The sequence below is a fragment of the Globicephala melas genome, chromosome 1 (genome assembly GCF_963455315.2).
Source record: "Globicephala melas chromosome 1, mGloMel1.2, whole genome shotgun sequence".
NCBI lineage: Eukaryota > Metazoa > Chordata > Mammalia > Artiodactyla > Delphinidae > Globicephala > Globicephala melas.
Genome location: NC_083314.1, coordinates 50874625 through 50897187, shown reverse-complemented (window position 1 = coordinate 50897187; position 22563 = coordinate 50874625). Strand labels below are relative to the sequence as shown.

The 22563-nt window shown below is 34.6% G+C and overlaps 2 protein-coding genes across 3 annotated transcripts in view; one reads left to right on the top strand and one right to left on the bottom strand.

Annotated features, from left to right (window-relative positions):
- RALGPS2 (Ral GEF with PH domain and SH3 binding motif 2) overlaps positions 1-22563 on the top strand; it is a 163194-nt gene that overhangs the window by 96214 nt on the left and 44417 nt on the right. The window lies entirely within an intron of this gene.
- On the bottom strand, positions 16-20839 carry ANGPTL1 (angiopoietin like 1). Its single transcript, XM_030875359.2, has 5 exons — positions 20558-20839; positions 14586-15431; positions 3315-3508; positions 1734-2004; positions 16-425 (listed from the first exon to the last, which is right to left on the bottom strand). The coding sequence occupies exons 2-5, from the start codon at positions 15406-15408 to the stop codon at positions 238-240; spliced, it is 1476 nt and encodes a 491-aa protein (XP_030731219.1). The 5' UTR covers positions 15409-15431; positions 20558-20839; the 3' UTR covers positions 16-237.

Genomic DNA, 22563 nt, shown 5'->3' with positions numbered 1-22563 from the left:
CTGTAATTAGTCAATAATATTTTTAAAATAACTTGGATTATAGATACAAATAATCTGCAGTATATTAAGGGAAGATGAGACTACATTCATAAATCCCCTTTTATAGTTGTAGTAAAATTCATTTAAAAAACTATATCTGTAGAAATGAATTGTGCAAAATAATATACATGTAACATTTACATTTTTAGGAACTGAAAAATAGAGTTCTATGTCATTTAAATTGGAGACTGTCTCCCTTCAGTCAATAGGCTTGATCATCATCTGAGCTGCTCTCAAGGAGTATGAGCCACCTCGGTATTCAGCCCAAAATATTCCGTCTTGGTACTTGCTTCTGTAATGGCCTCCTCTGTACCATACTCCATTTAGGTTAGAGTGTGCACAGGCATTGTACCACCATCCTCCTTTATGAAAGTGGGCGCAGTTTCCTTTGAGGAAAAAATATAGACATCAGAGTAAAAGTTTCTTCTAAGTGTGGTACTCTGTAAACCATCAAATACTTATTCTACTTTTAGAACAATGTGAGTTTTTCTTACTGATTTCAGTTACCTTTATCTTCATAGTGTTGTTTCTTCATTTATTCTGTTACTGTTGCTGAAGTATCACCTACTTGAAAGATCACTTGAATTGCCGTTTTTATTTTGCCCTTTGCTTAGTACCTGCTTTTTTGTTGTTGTTGTTAAGTGATTTAATTTTCTGGCTAGCAGGGTAAATAAAATGCAAGTAGTTTTTGTGTGCAAGAGAGAGAGGTTGGAGAGATGGGGAGGGAAGGATATGGAGTTGCTAATAAACAGAGTAAAGTTTGGGGAAAATTGATTTTCAAAATAGCAAAAAAATAATATGAAATAGTACTATTAGCAATCAAATGAATTTCTATAAATAAGGCATGTATTATGATCATATTTGTTTTCCTCTTGCTGGTGTGAAATAGAGACCTGTGCGCTGCTTGCCAAGACACAGCTGAATGTAAAAATAAATCAACTTTCAGGGGTATGTCTTTATCAGAGCCAGAAACCTAGGTTAAAAAGGCAAAAGTATGTGAAAATTAAATTAAAAATATGTGATGGCCTAAATGAGTCTTTCTAAAGAGACTATTTCCCCTCTGAATAAAGCTTTTTTGCTATTCCTGTACCACATGCTGCAGTCGTCTTGCTAGTCCCCTTTACCAAGAAGTGCCTTTACCCAGTGTACCCAAATGGCTTGTTTCCTTCACTCCCTTCAGGTAACATTCAAATGTTACCTTTCTTGGCCAACCCACATAAAATGGCACCCACCCCCTGTTCCCTTATTCGGTTTTACTTTTCCTAAAGTACTTGTCACCACCTAACAAATCATCTTGTCTCCTTCTAGAAAGTAAGTTCCAAAAGGGCAGGAACTTTGTTCACTGCTGTATTCCTCAGCACCTACAACAGTGTCTAGCACGTGGTAGGGGTCCAGTGGGATTTGTTAGCAATTTTAGGCAGTTGGAAGTTTTATTTCCAGATGAGTATGTTTTGTTTCCCATCCCCACCCCATCAAGTTAGAACAACAGAACCTTTTTCACAGAGTTCACACTTTGGGATTGCCTTAGAGAAGAGCTCCTAAAAGCTGTTCCTTTCAGCAGGTTGTATTCTCTTTGAGTCCAAAACAACCTTTCTGAAAAGACTTTAATGGCAATACTTTAATAACAGTGTTCTATTTAATGCGTAGAAAGTGGTGATTCTACAGAGAATACACATCAGTTTTTTCTTACTCACCTGCATACATATCTTTATCTCTGTCCAGTGTGGTGAACTGTTTACCATTATGCCACATCATAGAATCCCCAGCATTCCCCTGGTAAGTTCCCAGGCGCAGTCTATAGAATTCACTTTCAGGTTCCAGGCGAAAGCTGCTATATTCTGCATAGACTTTTTTATCACTCCAGTCTTCTAATTCAATCAACAACTTATAATTATCTTGATTGCTAAGCATATAGATATTTTGCAGTCCAAGCCAATATTCTCCATCTATGTTTCCAAATCCTTTCTGTTAATAAACAGAGAGCATGCTTACATGAATAAGTATAGAGATAGTAAACTTTTTATAGATAAGTTTTAAACATTTGATAGCATAAAAATATTGACAATTTAAGTGGTAATGTGACCTTCCACTTTTGTAGATCACCTGTTCTACTGAAGTCCCATATAATCACTTTGTTTTGTTTTGCTTTCTCTTAATTTGTCAGCATTTATTTGCACAACTACCTCCAAACTTTACAAATAAGACAAAGGCAGAAGGGACTAAAATTATTCATAGTGACTAAAAACATTAACTAAGTAAACTACCCAGGCCCTTAAAAGGGGTTCCTGATTTCTCTCATACTCATAAAAAGAAACAATTTTTTGTATATAGATACTGTCCCCACCATAGTCAAACAAATAGGACATCTAACATTTTTATGATATTCAATAAAAATGATAGTATCTGTTCTAGAACAAATTATTTTCTTTGACTCTATTAGAAATAAAATTAGTAAATGTAAGAAGATAAAACAGTAATCTTCAAAGCTCCTTCTTTGAAAGATTGTAGGTTAATATTTGAAAAACATAATAAATCAATTAACTATCCTATTTCAGTAAGCATTTGCCATTGCAGGTATGCAGCAGAATATAAGTTTGGTAAACCTGATCTTAACGCTAAATGTATTTTCAGGGGGGTTGTGTTGCAGGATTTTTTCCCCTTGTTAAAGTAGAGAACTTCCCTGGCGGTCCAGTGGTTAAGATTTCCCCTTCCAATGCAGGGGGTGCGGGTTCAAATCCCTGGTGGGGGAGCTGAGATCCCACATGCCTTGCCGCCAAAAAACCAAAACATAAAACAGAAGCAATGTTGTAACAAATTCAATAAAGACTTTAAAAATGGTCCACATCAAAAAAATCTTTTAAATAAATAAGTAAGTAAATATAAAGTATAGGACCTCCAGCACATGACCGTTTTTCTAGGACTGTTTATCTCTGATTAAATGTACTTGATAATGGGCACAAATGTGGTCATGATTAAAAAAGCAGTTGTCTTCTTAGAAAATGAAATTAGGATCAGTCTTTGCAAAGAATTAAATACATATGTAAGTCATTCAGACTGAAAGGAAACATTTTAAAGTACATCTTCAGTTTCCTTTCTGCGTTTTGATTTTGACTTTAAAACCAGAGATGAGAATTGTCTTTCTGACAAATGCAGATAATGAAAAACAGATGGATAGTTTTTTTTTAACTGTGTATCTAATTTATTGCATATAATGACTATTATTGCAAGAGCTGCTTTGTTCCTACCTCTCCCCCACGTCTGAAACACTGATTTACCTTATAATTTTCCCAATTTCTGAAGAAGTTGACAGAGCCATCTGTTCTTTTCTGAATAACAGTCCAACCCCCAGGATCCAAACTGTTCTCACACCATAACTGCATTGGTCCATTGCTGTTTTCAGGTTTGATCATATAAATCCCACTGACTGAATGTCCAGCTTCTTTTGCATGCTGACAGTCTTTGAATGGTCCTATAATCAGAATATCTTTGATTGCCAGGAAACTTAATAGGAAAAGAGCCATATTAAAGTAGTTTTTAGTCAAGAGTCTTACTTACCTTTGTATCTTTCTTTACAGATACCACTTTTTATGTATTGTGTACACAATACAAGTTAAAGAAACTAAATTTATATTTAAAAAAAAGCTAAATAAAAGAATTACCCTAGTCCCACTATCTGGAACATTAACTTGTTTTATCTTCCACTGTTCTTGCAAGTCTTTGTCCAAATACATACATTTTTGTATTGTTATAATTCTAACACACATAGAAAATTGGATTCTGTCTTTTTATTTTAACAAACATTTCCATTGTCTCCATTCTAGCACCTACGGTAGCTGTAATATGCAATCTTTCATGTTGATATATCATGTTTATTCCACTGCCATTGGACACTGAGGTTTTATCTGATTTTTGCTATTATTAATAACACTGTACAAAGTGTCTTCTTATTGGCTTCATTTTTTCATACTTATAAAAATGTTGCAGGATTGATCTACTGGATCAAAATGGTACAAACAGCTTTACAGTTCTTCATAGTGCCCAATTTTTAGTTTCCAAAATTTGATTTCAGTGGAACACACTAGTCCCTTGAGATGCTCAGTGAAAATGGCATACCACAGTCAAATAAGTTTTAGACTGCTAAATATTATGTTACCCTTTCGGAAACACAATATACATTCACATATTAAAGACTGAGAAGCCCTGAAGTAAACCAGTTTCCCAAACTTTTGGAATCTTTTAACGTTTTCCCTCATACAACAGTTCATAAGAATACACTTCAGGAATGTTGGCAAAATGCCTTTCTAAAGTGTTGTATCAATTTATATGACTGATAGTAATTTTCTTATTTAATCTACACAATGACTTTCTGATAGTTTACAGATGTTCTATAGATGAAACAGTTAACTAACTAGTCTTTAAACCATAGGCTTAAACCCACTTTTTTCTAATCCCAGCATCTATGCTCTGAACTGCTGTGCTACAGTTGTCCCCATGTTATCTCACAGTTTTATGAATTCACTTCCTATTTTTTAATCCACTGATAAGTTTTTCATAAATTTTAAAGTGACAAAACATTTTGTAAAATCATTTGTAGAGTGTCTTGACTCTTCAACTTGTGATTTCCATATTTTTGATCTAAAGAAAGACAGCTTCTAGTTTTACTGAACATTATTTAGTTTCACCCTTCTCCAGTGTTTTGATGCTTTGATTTTTTTTCGTATGTCAAGATATGAAGTGGTTCAGAAATAAGAATTACCCTAAAGATCTATTAGAACAACCAAAAAAGTATAGAAATTTCAGTTGTCAAATTTTATATTTTACTAAAAATTTTTAAATTCTGACATGTAGAATTTTTAGAAAATGTGTGAAAGTAAGAGAGTTTAGTCAAGTAAAATTCATCCAAGAAAGTCTGTACTGTAACGATGATAGGATTGTTGAAATTTTGAGGAATGTGTTATCTATACTGTGCCAAGTATATACAGGGTCCCTTATGGGGCCTTATTGGGATAGAATTAATCTCATTAAATAAACAGTTCCACAGTTACGTCATTAGAAGGGATTCTTAGAGACTATAAACTCTTCCCTCTAGATTCCTCCTTGAAGATGGAGACTGTTTTTGTTTTTCTTCTGACTTCATGTCATCACTGTTTTAACTATTAAGTAGATGGTCAATACATTTTTGTTAAGCAAATGAATCAACTAAGTTGCCTTCACATTTTAAATAACAAGGAAATTGAAAACCACACACAAAAATCAGAGATGATCAATTCTCTAGTCCATGTTTTTATTATGTTTCAGGTTTTTAAAAATTATAATACAGTGACTTGTAAGCACTACAGTTACTATTAAAAATTTGTGGAAACTGGAAATATGTAATGCTATCTTTCTTGGGTTATATTTATGTTAGGTATTAAATGTCTTAGTTATAGAGTTTCAATTTGATTATTTTTTTATCGTTTTTATTTCTCTTCTGAGATTCCAGTCTTGCATTTATTATGAACATAGTTTCCTTTAAGCCGTAATAACTACTTTAAAAATTCTTGTTCCTTCTATTTCCTAGTTTGTTGAGAGTTCTTACCATGAATGGATTTAGGATTTTGTCAAAGGCTTTTTATTTATCTACTGACATGATGATATGGTTTTTCTTTTTTGTTAATATGATAAATTCTGTGGATTGTATTTTTAATGTCAAACCAACCTTTTATTCCTGGGATAACCTCAACTTTGTCATGTTATCGTTTTTATGTATAGATTGTTTTGATTTGCTAAAATTTTGTTCAGAATTTATGCTTTTATAGTCATGAGGTTATTTGTTAGTTTGTGAAAGCTCGTAAATAGTTTCTTAAGCTAGGGAGGACTATTCTAAAAATAATGTTTGCCCTTTTCAGACTGGCCATAAATTAGATCACATTCCATTTAAATTCAGTGTGAATTATTTTTATGCTATCTAGCTTCTCAGTTATTGAATTTAAATTACAGAGTATTCAGAGCCTTTAACACAATGCTTTACAAAGTAGTCATCTTGGGTAATTTTGTTCCCTTTTCTTCTTCGTTGCTGACCTTGACACTTACTGCGTAATTTAAGGAGCTTGTGTAGTAAATGTTTATTTAATTCATAAATTTAACGCAACTATTCAAAGATGAATATACAGTCATTTCTATTGCAGAAAAATAACGTACCCTGAAAAATCTCGTGTTCTGCAAAACTGTGCACTAAACATAGCAGCTGATGTTAGCTGTTAGCATACTTTGTGTTCAGCTGCAGTTACTTGTGGCACAGAACATTAATATGCTTGGGGAAAATTCCATATGAATCAATATGACCACTTTGTTTTGCTGATATTATTCTCCTTTTTTATCAGTCACGTATGAGCTACTTCACGTTACAGAAACACACATTGTAGTCAAGTCAGAGAAGGGTAGAGAAGTTTAAATGAAGTATGATTTCCAGGTCCAATCTTAAATTATTTTGTGTAATGCATGGTAACGTGTTTATTTGTTTACTCACGAGCAAGGACTGTAATTTTTGGTTGTGTATCCACAGGTTAACCCACTTAGGTGCTCAAATATTTGTTGAACTAAATGATTCCTGGCAGCCACAGTGGTTTCCTCAGTTCTGCATTATTTTTCCCAGAAATGTCTTTTCTGCATCTATGATAGCTTAGAAATCTTTAGGCTCCAGGGATAAGGAAACAACCATAGAGTCCAGTGGGAAGTGGGGGGAGAGAACTCCACTACAGCTTGCTGAGTACTCTGATTGAATCAGCAGGGCACCCGGGAACACTGGCTAAGAATTAGCTAACCTAGATTTGTGGGGAAGAGCTGGAGTCGGCTCCATCTGAGCTGAGTTGTGAAGATTGAGTAGGAGTTTGGCCATTAGGGGTAGAGGGTCTGATCAAGGCCACACATGGGTGAAATGTGCTGAGGCGTGGAGACAGAAGAGAGCTTGATGTTCCAGCGGAGTTACAAATTTTGCATGTCTGAAATGTCAGTGGTTGGAGGGTGGTACTTAGAGCTCTTGAGGTTGGCTGTACGGTTGAAATTGATTTCTTCAGTCTAAGAATGCAGTCATCATAGTTGTTTACCACGTTAACCAGATTTTTTTTCTAAATTGTCACTTTCACAATAGTCAAGGATATCTGAGGAGCATTGCTCTTATTTTAAAACCTATTAGTGTTGTAGTTAAGGCACACATGAAGTGGTTTTGTTGCAATACATACAGATATCTCTCTTATTTTAGAAATTTGCTTATTCTATGAATGTCATCTTTGTAAATGTTTGCTCTGCACTCATTTGAGTATAGTTTTGACAGTTTACATTTTATGTTTAACTATATATTCACAAGTTGGACTTTCATTAGATTATTTGAATTGCTGTTAAAATATTTAGAAACATCAAGGTTTTGAATCTTGACAGAATATTAGTAAAATGCCATTTGTTCCTTTCCTGCTATTTAATAAGCCCTCGGATGTTTAAGCAAACTGGGGAGTTCTGGGTTTTCTAGATCGAGCTTTGATTTGATAAGACTTCAATTTATGCAAATTTAAAATTATCTTCAACTTTAATTTTCAACCCACTTTTTCGTAGTGGGCTTCATGTTTACAGTTTGGATGCCTGTTAGACTTGGTTGATATAAAGGCTTAGGAAAATGTGGTTGAAATTCTTTTCCAAGACATATGGATAAAATTAGCAGTGCTCATAGCTGTTTTTTTTCTCGTCAGTAAAGATAGTAAATATCAAAATTTAGTATTTGTTTATTTTTATAAGTAAACCATTAACCTGTCTTAGCCCAGTGTATACTGTTGGTCTTGGCATAAATATTTTCTCATTATTAACTTGCATATCTTATTCATTTTCTGCTGTAGAATTAGGTTATAGATCATTCTTACATTAAATATTTTACTGCTTTCTCTGTACCATACAAAATGCTTAACAGGAATTCTTAAAATGACTAGTAAAAAAGTAGCAGCTTTACTTTTGAGAAGCCAGTTTTAACTTGCTGGTTTATATTATCAGAAATAAATTAATTGATTTATTTATCTATGATATTTATATATGATTCAGGAATTTGTTATTAATGGTTCAAAGGGTATAGACTGGAAGTACCTTTCTTTCAAAATAGGAATTTTATTAACCTTTTGTTTGCATTGAGTAATTTTTTTTTTTAATTTTATTGGAGTATAGTTGATTTACAATGTTGTGTCAGTTTCAGGGGTACAGCAAAGTGAAAGTTATACATATATCCACTCTTTTTTAGATTCTTTTCCCATGTAGGTCGTTACAGAGTACTGAGTAGAGCTCCCTGTGCCATACAGTAGCTTCTTACTAGTTATCTATAATATTTTATTTATAATAGTGTGTATATGTCAGTCCCAATCTCCCAGTTTATCCCTACCCACCCCGCCTTTCCCCCTGGTACCCATAAGTTTGTTTTCTACATCTGTGACTTGCACTGAGTAATCTTGAAATAGTCATCTTCTATGACACAATTGCATTCTTCTCAAAGCGGGAAAATGGAATTCTGTACATTGAATTTGAAGGACCAGTCTCTTTCTTCCTCAGTTTCTTTGATGATTAAAATTTGTATAAGACTAACAAACTCCAGTTAACAGGTCTGATTCATCATAGAAAGAAAAACATTGACCAGTCATGCCACATATTTTCCAACATGTATTTTTTCATTAAGAACCCGTATTTTGAACAGAACAGTGGGCTACAAAAGACAAGAGGTTTCATACTTTGAATAGCACCTTTACTGGGAACCATCTTTATTTAACCTACCTATTCTCTTTCTATAAAGAAACTGTTTAATTACTTAAAAGGAAAATCGTTTTCTTTTTGTTGCTGAATTCCTCATTCATTTTCTTACTTTGTCCCAATCCTGTGCTCTTTGTGATAGGAGAAATAGGACAAAAGACATAACCAATTTAGAGCGTTCAAATAATTGGTCAGCAAGTAAAATCTTTTAAGAGGTAAACTTTTTAATTGGGTTGTGAGTTAAGCATAAGGTAAGTATATTCAACAGCATTTCTGGAATGGGAAATTTGAGGCAAATACTTTCTAAAGTGATAATAGATTCTTTCTTGTAATAATATGAATTACTTTATTAATGTATAAGTTTAAAATGCAGTTAGCAACCTGAGCTTTTATATTGAAGTTACTTAAGAATATACCGATTATTTTTTATAAGTGGTTAATGGAATCATGTTTCAGCCCCTTTGCTTAACCAGTCTTCTTTAGTTTCTCTTAGTTTAAGTGCTAATATAAATATGCCACTGAAACCAATTGCATTTTTAAAATTTACTAATAGGAAACATTATAAATAATTGAAAATTAGCTTATTACCCACTAAAAAGCATTTTTTTTTTAGTTTCTAATGACTGTTTTTCAAATTTAACTTTTTAAGCTTACCTTTTATATTCCCATACGTGGCAAGGCATATATTGGAAAGTGCACTCAAAAAATGTAATAATGATATTCAGACTGTACACAAAGCATTTTCACATGCATCACCTCATTTAATCATCACAACAAACTCTTACAAAAGAAGCAACTGGGCCTAGGAAAAGCCTGGCCAGAATCCAAGTTTCCTGGTATTCAGATCTATTCTCTAACATACTATGAAGGAACTTTCTCAACTTCATTCACCTACAAGGAATGAACGTACTTTTATAAATACACCATTTGTAAAAGGAAAATGTTTTCTTTTATGAAAGACTAACCCAAAATGTAGCCAATGAATAACATTAACAGTTAAGAATTTTTTGATGGCAGTTTGCCAAGTGTATAGTTACATTCTCAAACATTTTGTTTTTTAGGTAGAGGGAAAGTAATGTTTCTGGAGATTATTTATTGTAAACCAACAAAAGTATTCTGTTATTTGGCATAAGTTCATAGTAAGTTTGTTCTCTTGAGGTGCATTTTTCTTATAACCATTTTAAACGAAAATATAAAATTGTCATTAAAACACCTTTTAAAAAAATGCTGATAAATAAAAAGAAACAAAATTGAGTTAATTTGTAGTGAGGTGGATGGACCTAGAGTCTGTCATACAGAGTGAAGTAAGTCAGAAAGAGAAAAACAAATACCATATGCTAACACATATATATGGAATCTAAAAAAAAAAAAACCAATGGTTCTGAAGAACCTAGGGGCAGGACAGGAATAAAGATGCAGACCTACTAGGGAATGGGCTTGAGGACACGGGGAGGGGGAGAAGGGTAAGCTGGGACGAAGTGAGAGAGTGGCATGGACATATATATACTACCAAACGTAAAATAGATAGCTAGTGGGAAGCAGCCACATAGCACAGGGAGATAAGCTCCGAGCTTTGTGACCACCTAGAGGGGTGGGATAGGGAGGGTGGGAGGGAGGGAGACTCGAGAGGGAAGAAATATGGGAACATATGTATATGTATAACTGATTCACTTTGTTATAAAGCAGAAACTAACACACCATTGTAAAGCGATTATACTCCAATAAAGATGTAAAAAAAAATGCTGGTAAGATATATATAACATAAAATTTACCAGCTTAACCATTTTTAAGTATACAGTTCAGTGGCATTAGTACATTCTCATTATTGTACAGTTAATCTCCATAACTCTTGTCATCTTGCAAAACTAAAACTCTGTACCCATCAAATAACAACTCCACATCCTCCCCTCACCCAGCCCCTGGCAGCCACCATTTCTACTTTCTATCTCTACAAATTTAACTACTCTAGGTACCTCGTATAAGTGGAATTGTACAGTATTTGACTTTTTTGTGACTGGCTAGGACACTTTTTAAATAATACATATACATTATGCATTTAAAGAGTTTAGAATGATCATGTACCTACATGTAGAGTGCAGTAATATGAACTTCTTGGTGCCAGAAGCATATGTAAGTACAGCAATAGACATCCATCTTTGCCCTTTTTTGTGCAAGTACCCAAACAGCTTAGACATATTTTCCAGTCTGACATAAGAATAATATGAACAAAGATTTTAGCACGTTATATGTAAAGAAAAAATAGCAAGTCTATTTATTGTTGCTTGTAGTAGTTTATATTTGATAAGAATCACAGAATATTAGAACTAGAAAGAGGTGTTAGAATCTTCCAGTCCAACCAGCACTCTCTCATTGTACAAACGAGAAAACACAGGCAAAGTGACTTACCCAGGGTCAATAACAAAGGAAACAAGCTTCCTTAATTCTGTGCAGTTTCCCTTGTAGCTAATTATGTCCTTGAATTTCAGAGACCAACATTTATAGAAAAAAATAAAAAGTTAATGTTTACTTATAACAACAAATAAATAATGAATAACAGAAAAAGTTATGCGCGTGCTTAGTTTTTACATTAAGGATTGGTTTATTTGGGATGTATACACCATTGTTTCATTAAAGCAAAAGTCTGTTTAATGGGACCTTTGATATGCTAAATCCTCAGCATGATTTAAGTCTGTAATACTAGATTTTTTTGCACTACAGCTCAATGTGTAATAAAACCTAGAACTGACGCATCTCATTTTGCTTAGGCATTTTTCGTGTGTCAGTGTATGAATATGTGAATAATCATTTCTTCTAGAACTGGTGATATCTCCAGTTAAGATCAGTACTGACAGAAAATACTCCATGGCAGTCATCTCCATACTTACATAATTGTACATCCCATCAGTTAAAAAAAATTTCACACACTTCAGATATGTTTACTTATAAATTGTATGTAAAAACTACTGGTAAATTGTATACAGTAGTAAAAGCTTACACAAGACATATTTTAAAAGAATATAAAAATTATTTTTTTTTCTTTCTATACCCAGGTAATCATTTCATACACGTTATTCCTTTGGAAATCTTAATAATGATCATCATTTGCCTAATTTAATGGAACACTAGCCAGTTGTTACTGTTAGTTAGAACACTATAAAATGAATGACTCCAGTACAATAAAATGTGTTAAATTACTTTCATGAAGGTCTTTGGAATGACAACTTTAAGAATCTCTGTAAAAATGTAGTTATCAAGTCAACCAGCATGTATTTAGCATCTGCAAATGACACAGTATCCATCTACCAGGAAGGAGCTTGTATTATAGATGGAAGGCATTTTATTTAGATGTGTGTACAAGTACTGTGTGTACATGTGAAGGTAACTGATAATTCAACAGTGAATGTAAGAAATGTTGTGTCTGTGTTACAGAGAGTAGAGACATTCTAAGGCACAGAGGAACCCTTTCCACCCGCCCCCAGCCCCGCCAAGGTCACCCAGTTAGAAATCCAGGATGTCTCTATCCTCTAGCTGCTTCCATAGATAATTTGGATCTAAGTTAGAGTTCTGGCTCTGAATAGAAATAAGGGACACATCCGTGAAAGACTGAAAAGCAACATGGATAGAACTTAGTTGACTGCGTGTGTGGGACAGGAGGGAAGTGTCAAAGATGAGCCAAGCGAATTCCAAAACGGGTAGTAACATACACCAAACTAGAGAAGTCAAAATCCATTTACCTGTCAATTTTACTTACAGAAATTTATATCCTGAGAGTATAATCATAGAGGAAAAAAAAGAAGAACAAAGTTAATTTTTAAAGTTGCAAGAATATTGATTACCATGTTTATGGGGGCGGGAGGGGTGAGAAAGACCTGAAGGTTATTACCAAAGTGTTAACTGTAGTTTATTTCTGAGTATTTGGATATTCAGCAAACCTTTTTACAAAGTTTGTTAGTGTTTTCTAGATTTTCTTTGGTAATTATTGCTTTTATAATAATAATTTACTTATTTCTAAAAGGAGAATGCCAGTTTAGGGAAAAGATTGTTTTAGGGTTTAGTTACTCATTTATTTATTCGTTCTTCAAGTATTTATTGTAGTGCTTACAATGTGCTGAGTACAGCATGCCAAACCTAATCCTGGCTAGATGTTTGAGAGAGAGACATGAAAAGACAGTTCACTTTCTTCCAGAAGCATTCAGTCTAGCAGGGAGACAGACATGCAAACAAATAGCTCCAGTGTAATATGATGTAAAAAACATAGTCAAGGCTTAGTCAGCAATTTGGGGAAGGAGCCATCTAGATACGTTTGTCTGAATCTGAGTAGGTATAACATTTAAGACACTATTTTAGCTAAGCCTTGAAATCTGCCAGGTTGACAGATAAGCTGAAAGAAGGCATTTCAGTAGAGGAAGCAGCAGCATGTGAGGTAATGGTCGAATAACCAGATGCAAACATCTAGCTTTGGTTAGAATCAAGAGGGAGAGCTCCATACAGGAGTCATCTGAGCAATGGTGATACTTGTAGCCTTGAAGGAGTATAGACCTCTAAAACAGAGTATCTTCAAGAAAGCCTTTTTAAGCCATAGGAGAAGGAAAAAGGTGCCAGTTGAAGGACCTAGAGAAGTAGGAAGAGTCAGAGTATTATGATGTGGAGGCCCAAGAAAGCAGAGATGTGAATGGTCAGTGGTGTCCACTGCTGGAGAAAGACACGTCCACTTTGTGATGTACATACTTCCAGTCTTTGTTCTGTGTTTTTGTTGTTGTTTAAAATTATTTCATAGTCTGTGCGCAGTTTTTTGTCCTGCCTTTTCAGAAAGTAAGTGAATGAACTGTAATTAATTTTTTTTTTTTTTTTTTTACTTTTGGGCATTTGGGTTTTTTCCCTTTACTCCAAGAAAACAAATCAACCTGTAAAGAATTCAGGAGAACGGCTTATGAGAAATTGGATGTAGGTGTAAAAGAAATGTTTTCAGAAAGTTAGCAGTGAGCTTATTACTAGACTGAAACAAAGATGAATTCTTCATCTTTTTATTCTGGGCACCTTGATGAGTGACTGATAATGAAGGGAAGAAGGAATGAAATTAGAAACAGAGGTAGAGATATTAGGATCAATTCTCAGGTTTTTTAATGTATTGAAGACTTACTTATACTTACATGGTTACAGGGTACAACGGTAGGATTTTAGCTTTGGAAAATAGGAGGGATATCTTTTCCTCGTGAGACTGAGGGCAAGAAGGCATGGGTTTTGTGCAAATGTTTTCAAGATAGAAAGCACAAGGAACCTAGGCCTGAGTAGACTTAATCTAAGCACAGCTGTAGCTGGTGCATGTGCTGAGAGTGGAGATAAGAGGGGGTTAATTCTAGCCTTTAGGAGAGCGAAAGCAAATTATTACATGTTCCTTTTGAGGAAGATGGTGATGGGAAGAGCATCAAGAGGTAAATGAAAGGATTGTTTAGCAGTCGTGAGGATCTAGTTGGAGTCCGAGAGGATGGTCATAGAGGTTAGGAGTGGATTGTGGACTCATCCTGTCTCAATGCTAGTAATTTAGATTGTAAGAATTTGGATGAAAGACTACTTTTTCCACGAAATATACTGTTTCTATGAACTCTTAGAGCTGAGAGGTGTATTTAAGATCAATTCTTGGTTGATAGAAAACAAAAACAGAAAATTTAATGTTCATGTATAATTACATCACCAAAATGAAGAATAGGCATGTATTACGAGCATTGTCTCATAAACCATAAAACATATTAACCTTGTACTTCCATTTTTAACAGTAAGAGGTAACTCACCTTCATTGATGAACGTAACCGGTGGTACCTTGAAAGGGCTTTTGGTGGGAGAAGTTGCCAGATCAGGTGGTGGCATTAAATCTCTGGGGTAACCTGGATCCCTCTGTATCTCATTGCCTCCCAGCAGACCAGGAGTATACTGATAACTGTTAGGAATGTGCTGTGGCACTACCTGGACGAGAGGAGGAGACACATGGGGGTCTTGTCGGGAAAATATCCTCAAGCACTGTTCTTCCAACAGAGTGATCATCACAGACTGGTTATTGACAAGATCAGTCAAGGAAGCATATTTCAGCTCTAGTTCCCTGTACCTTGTTGCCATCTTCAGCATTTCTGTGGTGACATTGAGTATTTTATTTTCCAACTGGGAAAGTTCGAGTGAATTATCCCTCTTACGGATAATCTCATGTAATAGTTGCATATAGAGTTGAGTAACACGGGAGTTCATGTTACGGCTTTCTTTTCTCAGCAGCTTTACCTCATTGACAATGTTTCCATCTACATCCACCACCAATTGCAGGACATCTATCTCCCGCTTCTGCCTGGAGAGCACGTCCTTCAGGTTTTCAAGGTCCATCCTGGTGATCATGTCTTTAATGGTACCTGCATCTTGCCCTTTGGTATTGACACATATTGGCCCTGTTATTTTTTGTTCAGGTACCAGGAACGTGTATGAACATTTCTTTGCTTCCTCTTTACCATCTGTGGCACGAGGGTATCTCCTCTGGGTTATTTTTTTTATTTTGAACTGTCCTCCTCTGCAATGTCCAATGCCCATTAGTAGGAAGAATAGCACACTTAGGGTCCAGATAAAAGCCTTCATTTTGAAACGAGGTTGTATGACGTCTTTAAAAAAAAAAAAAAAAGATGAAGGGAAAAAGTAGAAAAGAATTTATATTAATCTACTTTTAAAGTCAGTAACATAAAAAAAGTATCTAAGGGAAAAACTGAATATCTATTGGTGTTAATAAATTGGGCCAGAATTAAAGTTATTAATTTCTTAAATTCAGTATTAAGCACCTTCCTATTTGTTTAAAAATTAGGTTTCAGAGATGAGCTCTCCAACTACCACCTTATTGTAATGCTTTTTGTTCCCCAGCTCAATGAGCAGATCTTGGTGAGTGCCCACCAAGTGCTTGGTGAGTGCTAACCTTTTTTCTATCACCAACACTGTAGCAATCCCTTATATTTTTGTAGTGCTTAACGCGTGCTAACAATATGCTGAGGCATATTGTTAGGTGCTGTTGCGGCTTCTGAGACCCTGATAAGACACTTTTCTTACCTTTAAAAAGTTCACTTGCTATCTTAAGGCTTGGAAAATGGTACATAATGTTGGTAAGGCATTAATTAAAACATCTTCTCTAACTAGTATGAAAGTTGCCTGTGTTTTTTATTTATATTGTGCGGTTTCAATTAAATTGGCCCTCTCTAATAAGTATCTTTTTTATCTATCAAATTAAAAAAATATTTTTAGACAAATCTAAAACCAGAAAGTTTTAGCATCATATTTTTTGTTTGTTTTTGTAACATGTCCTTTTGGGATTGATGACAAGTTTAAGAATGATAGCATGCTCACAGTCATTATTGTGGGTAATTGTGTTTCCTAAATCGTAATCATATATACGCTCTAAACTTATATATGATTCAGCAGGTTCATTTTTCTAACAGAAGTTCTACTGAACTTCATTTTAGTAAAATGCTAATAATTTTTTATAACGATTACCAAGGAAAGAAACTCATCTGTCATTGAATCTGATCGTTAGAGTTGGAAAGTACCTTAAAGACCATCTCATCTCATTCAAGACAAGACCTCTTTGCTCCCATGGGTATGTTGAAAGCCAAGGCCACGGCCACACAAATAGGTAATATTAGAACCGGGTCTAGAATTCAGGTTCCCTGGCTCTTCAGTCAGTGTTTATAGCAGTGGCGCATACGCTAAAATGTGTGCTTGGAATGTTCCATTTTTGCTGTGGCAGATACATACTTGCCTTTTATAGTACAATTTCTATAGAAACACTCGAGGAAACCATAAGAGTAGTTCCAAGAACCAAAGCTGCTTTCTTTTTCTTAGGCTACCTCCCTAAAGAGTAGTAGCAGTTAGAATGAGTAAGATGTGTCACCCCATCAGGTTCATTAACAAGCTGCTATAGTATAGCCCACCTTCTCTCTCTTATAAACTTGATTCCTGTCTGCTGTTTCTGAAGGATGGCAGTGGATATACTAAGAAGTTTTCTATCCCATTTTCCACCCAGGTACTTGTTTTTTGCTTTGGGGAGCCAGGTCCCAAGTTGTTTATGCCTGCTATTAATAAATAGCAATGCAGCAATAACAATAGTTCATTTTTATTGGGTGCGTGTTAAGTGCCAGGCATTGTTTCAGCCTTTTACACGTATTAAATCATTTACATCTCACCACAACCCTCTGAGGTAGATTATTATTATCCTCATCTTCAAATGAAGAAACTGGCATCCAGATGTTAAGTACCTCACAGCTTCTAAGACATGAAACCAGAATTTGAACTCAGGCAGAAGACTCCAGGGTTCACGTTTTTCAATAACAACTACATCATATGGCAACGTATTCTAACCTTTTTTCTATCACCAACACTGTAGCAATCCCTTATATTTTTGTAGTGCTTAACGCGTGCTAACTGTTTGCATTCACAACAGCACTGTGAAGTAAACATCTACCATTTTGCAAAGAAATAAACCTGGAGGAGCTAAAACACTCAACTGGGATTCAGATCTTCTACTCATAACTTTCTAGACCTGTGATTTTTATCCTCGTCATGTAGTAACTGCAGAGGAGTCTTAACTTTGTGTTCCGTGTCTTTTACAGTCTTTTCCTGGTTTGTATCTCTTTACATTGACCCATTAACTTAATTATGCACAGGTATTTGTGGATCATTTTTATATCCCAGACTTTTCTGCTGTCACTCCTTTCCCTCCATATGTATTCTGTTAGTTGATAGTTACCTGTCTAACTTGATTATGAAGCCTCCTAAAATTAAAGGTTGTATCAATGAAATATGGACTCTTCAACTAGAGTCATAAAAATGACTACTGCTTTCTAAGACCATGTCTCCTTACTTCGGTGTTTTCAAATGAAATGAGTAATGTTTGCAAAACAGGTGATAATGAAAATAAAGCAAAGAATGGATGGAATGTACAGAATTCTTTTTCTTTTCCTAACATAAGATAGGAAGGAGGTGCATAGTAATATTCCATGTTTGTGTCAAAGGCTTTCTGTTTGCTGACTGAGAGCCAGAAGTACACTTGGATGAGTACTTTTAGTTTTTTGCTTTCATACTTCGCCTTCTGACATTAGTAGAAAACTTAGACCGAGTGTCATCTATTTTATTTAAAAAGGACTCTAGTTACTATACTAGAGTTACCTGTACCAAAAACCAATAAAATATTTCTTGTTATACGTGCAGATTCATAGAATTTAGATATGGTTTATTTTTAAAACTGCAGACAGTAAAATAGAAGCCATCAGCCTGCTGGGTAAACATATAGCATTTTTCCTGCGTAGTTAACGTATCCAGTGTTCAGATGCACTCATTTCAGTCACTTCAGGAATGGAATGGAAACTCTTAGATCATAAAATTATTTTATCTAAATAAACTAGTATGAAATAAGCTACCAAAACAAGGAAAATTCAGAGAGTATCATGAAACCTCAAAACATGTAGACTTTTCTGAACAGTATTCCGACTGAAGATCTTGTATTCCTATCAGACACAGATTTTCATAGAACTAAGAGCATATAATGCAAGTCTGCTAATGTGACTTTGTATCCGTGTTATCATGGAAGAACAAAAATGTGAAAATACAAATCTAAATTAAAATAGCAATAGCTTCCTTTTGGTGTGTTCTGCCTTGGCTCTCTGTGGGTTCCTGTATAATTAAATCATAAGATGAATTCTTGTCTACCATAAGAGACTCTGACCTAAGTTAATATTTAAAGGAGACAACCAAAAGTTTATTTTTTAAAAAAACAAATACAATTCCCTTAACCTTTACAAAAGTCATGACTTCGTTGTCACCTAAAGCTGAATAAGGAACCACACTTCTTAAGGAGCAGACTAGCTACATCATGAGTAAAGAAGGAGTTTTTAAAATACATTTACTGTTTACCTTTTATGAAAACATTCTCTTATTTGTATTTTCCCACATATGTTCAGTTTTTAAAGTGAAAGATCCATAAATCTGTGTTACATCATAAAACCTTTCTGTATATGTTAAAATTTTCCTAGGTCCCACAAGAATGTTGTAAATTAGTCACAGTATACTTAAGTTTAAATCTATGTCTTTGCTTGGTTGTTTTTAGGGGGGGAGAAAAAAAGCCTTCCATGCTTTGAGTTAATTTTATTGGTACTATTTCTCTTCATAGTTGCTACATTGCCAGCTAGTAGGGAGAAGAAATGAAAGTTAGGATATACTTCCTTTCAGATGGTAAACGCATAGAGGCATTTAACTGGCTGTGTCACGCACTGAAAACAGCATGAGGCAATGAACTTAAATTTATGAAGCACCAAAGATACCTTAGATAAAGACTTCTAGATTGTGAATTATGTTCTGAGAAGAGACTTGAGAACAGTTTCATCCCCTGGAGATACTTAAGGAAGGGATAAATAGTTATCTGGGTTTCAGATTAAATGCTTGCCTAAGGCTTCAGTAAGAACTGAGGTTTAACTGAGGTCCTGTATTTTCATAGCGACAACAACAAAAAAAGAAAGAGATGACAGTATTTCGGATCTAGTATTGTTTGGAAATTTTATCGGAATTTCTTGTAAAATATGTTTAACAGAGATCCTCCCAGTATTGAGAGTTTTGAATCTTTAAGGAAAGGACATGAAAGTAGAAGAAATCCTATTTAGCTTTACCATTTTTTGCTTGTTGAAGATTCTTACCTTGAATTTCTTTGATTTTTAAAAGGACAGAGGACCCCCAGATCATAACAAATTTAAGTGTCTTTGGTGTTAAAGCTCATTGTTGGTAACTAGTAATTTTATTTTTCATAATTCTAGTAATACAATTAAACAAAGCCCCCAGATAGAATATTGAAAGAATCGTGTTTGTTGACCTATATTTTTGGTCTTTTAATTATGTATTTAAGTAATTGTATCTTCTGGGTTCTTATTTGCTATTGTTAATGCTGACGACTTACACAATACTTCTATCACATTTTGTTTCTTCTCCTCAATTCTAATCTGTCAGGTTTTAGGATTTTTTAATGTATCAGTCACTTTGCTTTTTCACGTAATTCCAGTTGTAGCAGTTTTAATTTCTGTTGCCCAAGTTAAAGTACTGTTGCATATAAGCCTATGAAACTATTTAAAAATTTGAGTTTTAGCAAGAAATACCGTAGACTTGTTTTAAATCTTTAATATTTAGTAATATGAAATATTAATATTTAGGTTATATTTGGTTATGCTATAATTGAGGTATTGTTGCAGAGCCTTTCAGTTAATTTTATATCTTCTTAGCTGTGTTTTGTAGCTATACTTTAAGATATCTTCACAGTATATGTAAATCTTTAGCATATACACTGTAGCTATGTAAAGAGAAACAAACCATGTTTACATCTATTTTCTTCAGTCTGTATCCCTTTGTTTTTAATCACTGTGCTGTAAATCTTATACATTTAATCTGTTACTTGTTAAAATTTCTTATGTCACTAAAGTACTTGTTTTCTGAAACCCAGCATGTATGCATCAGTCTATAAACATATACACTAAATACCATTAAATTGAACCTCAAATAATTCATTAATCATCATAAAGTATATAATGACCAGTTTTATATAAAGTTGCAAAACAAAACCTTTTTCAGACTAAACAAATTGTAGTATATTCCAAAATTCTTTGCTTAATAAGAGATTTTGAAATTTCTACTACAAATGTAAAATAATTATACATTTCAACATACATAGAATTTTTAAATAAAAGTAAAAGAAATATTATAATACCTTTTGCATCTGTTGATAAAGCAAACCCAGAGACTTGCTGCTCTTACTCTTGCTTTTAAAAATCAGTGAAGTTTGTTCGTCTGTGACTTTAATGGCAACTGCATTTTTGTTTTGGACTGTTGAATCCAAGCTGTACTAAGGAACTTCTTTTTCTTCTTACAGCACAAATCAATTGAATTTGACAAGCCACCTATGTAATTTTAAGTAGTATAGTGGAAGTTCCTGGTCTGCGGGCTGTCTTTAATCCAGCAGAGAAGGCATTGTGGCTTTGCTCTGTCTGCCACATGGAGAAATTCAGTAACCAGCTGCAGCTGACCCAGATTGTATATACAGTACCCTTGAATAGTGATTCCCTCTCTTTCTCAGGAGACTCGAGTTCAGCCCACATATTACGTCACCAAAAATTTGCTGGAGACTTGGGGGGAAAATCTCTTTAGGATTTCCTCTCTGTAGCTTTAAATAGGGGTGGGGGTAGTGTGATCAGCAGGAGGTTGAAAAGCTCCGAACAAGGAGAGACTGTGCAGGTTGAAGGAAGGGCACCATCTGGAAACAAACTATCATAGTTCAGCGGGCAATTATAAAACAAACATTTTAGTCTGCTGCCCAGAGATCTTTTAAGTTGAACACTGAAAAAATAGTACTCAACTTCACTTAGAAGTAGGCGCAGGCTGATGAGTTTGTTTTTTATTACAAAGAACAAGAGTTAGGCTCTGTTCTAAGAGGCAGTCCCCTAAATAATATAATACCCTTTATAGCCTAGAAGAATTTCTAAACGTTGAGTCGCCAGTTCAGAAGTTTTTAAAGTTGTAAGAAACCTGATGTTGTAATATGTTATATCTTACTGTGTAATGTTTCTGAGATATAAAACTGTTCATTTTTTAAATTCTAATGTTATATAATTAAATTCTGATGTTATATAATGTCACTGCCTCCCATTCTGCAGCATGACTCCTCTTGCCTGAATACGGTTATTCTTATTAGTTGATGCTGTGATTTAAAAGCAAACATAACCCTGGCCTGAGTGGGAGAAAAAAGAGAATTCTGACTCCCCGCTGGCTATGGGAACTTAGACAAGTCACTTTACCTACCTCTGGCCCAGTTCTTCTGCTATGAAATTAGGGTGCTGGAGAGGGAATTAGTAATTGTTGAGTACCAACTATGCTTTTATATTTCATTAAATCAAGAATGTTGATTAACTCAGTGGCTGAGGAGACACAGATTTAGACATTTTAAGTAATTTGGCTTAGGACTTCCATACTAAGCGGTAAGAACTGGGATTTGAATCTCTCTCCAAAGCATTCGGCCACACTCTCTCTCATTGGATCATATAATTGCTGATTGCTGCTTCTAGATAAAACCTGTGCGTTTCTACTTTCTATGCATACCATTGTGCTTTCCCCTCTTCGTTGCCTTACCTTGTGCTACGTTCTCTTTCTCAGGCCCTACCATCAACTGTTTGTTGATCAACATCCTTTATTTAAAGTCAGCTTACAATAGTTTCTACTTATTTCACAGAACTAATTATTTCTTAAATTCCTATGACATACATAGGTATAGCAGGGGTTCCATACTCTAAGGCCTGCAAATGCTCACAACAAGAATGAAGCAGGTAATGTATATAAGTGAAGTAAACCAGAAGTAAGAGAGCAGAAGAAAATAGGGTTATGACAAACTGGCATCCTTAATGGCTCGTATAATGGTATCTACACCCTTCTCAGCTATACCTCATTGTTGCCAGATCTCCCCCCCGCCCTTTTTTCTTTTTTTTAAGGAAAAGAGGGTCATATGTAGATATGTCTTATGGTATTTCCTGATTTTAAAAACATTGGGACAGCTTCTAGCCTCTGATTTATATTATATAATATATTACTTGATCATTCAGTGATCATATTGTATTCACTAATAGCTTAATCTGGAAAAATACGAGATAGTAAGCTCCTCCTGAGCTCTTTGCTTGAGCTATTTAAAGCAGTTAATAATATCACTAACCAAGGTTGGAAAGTGGA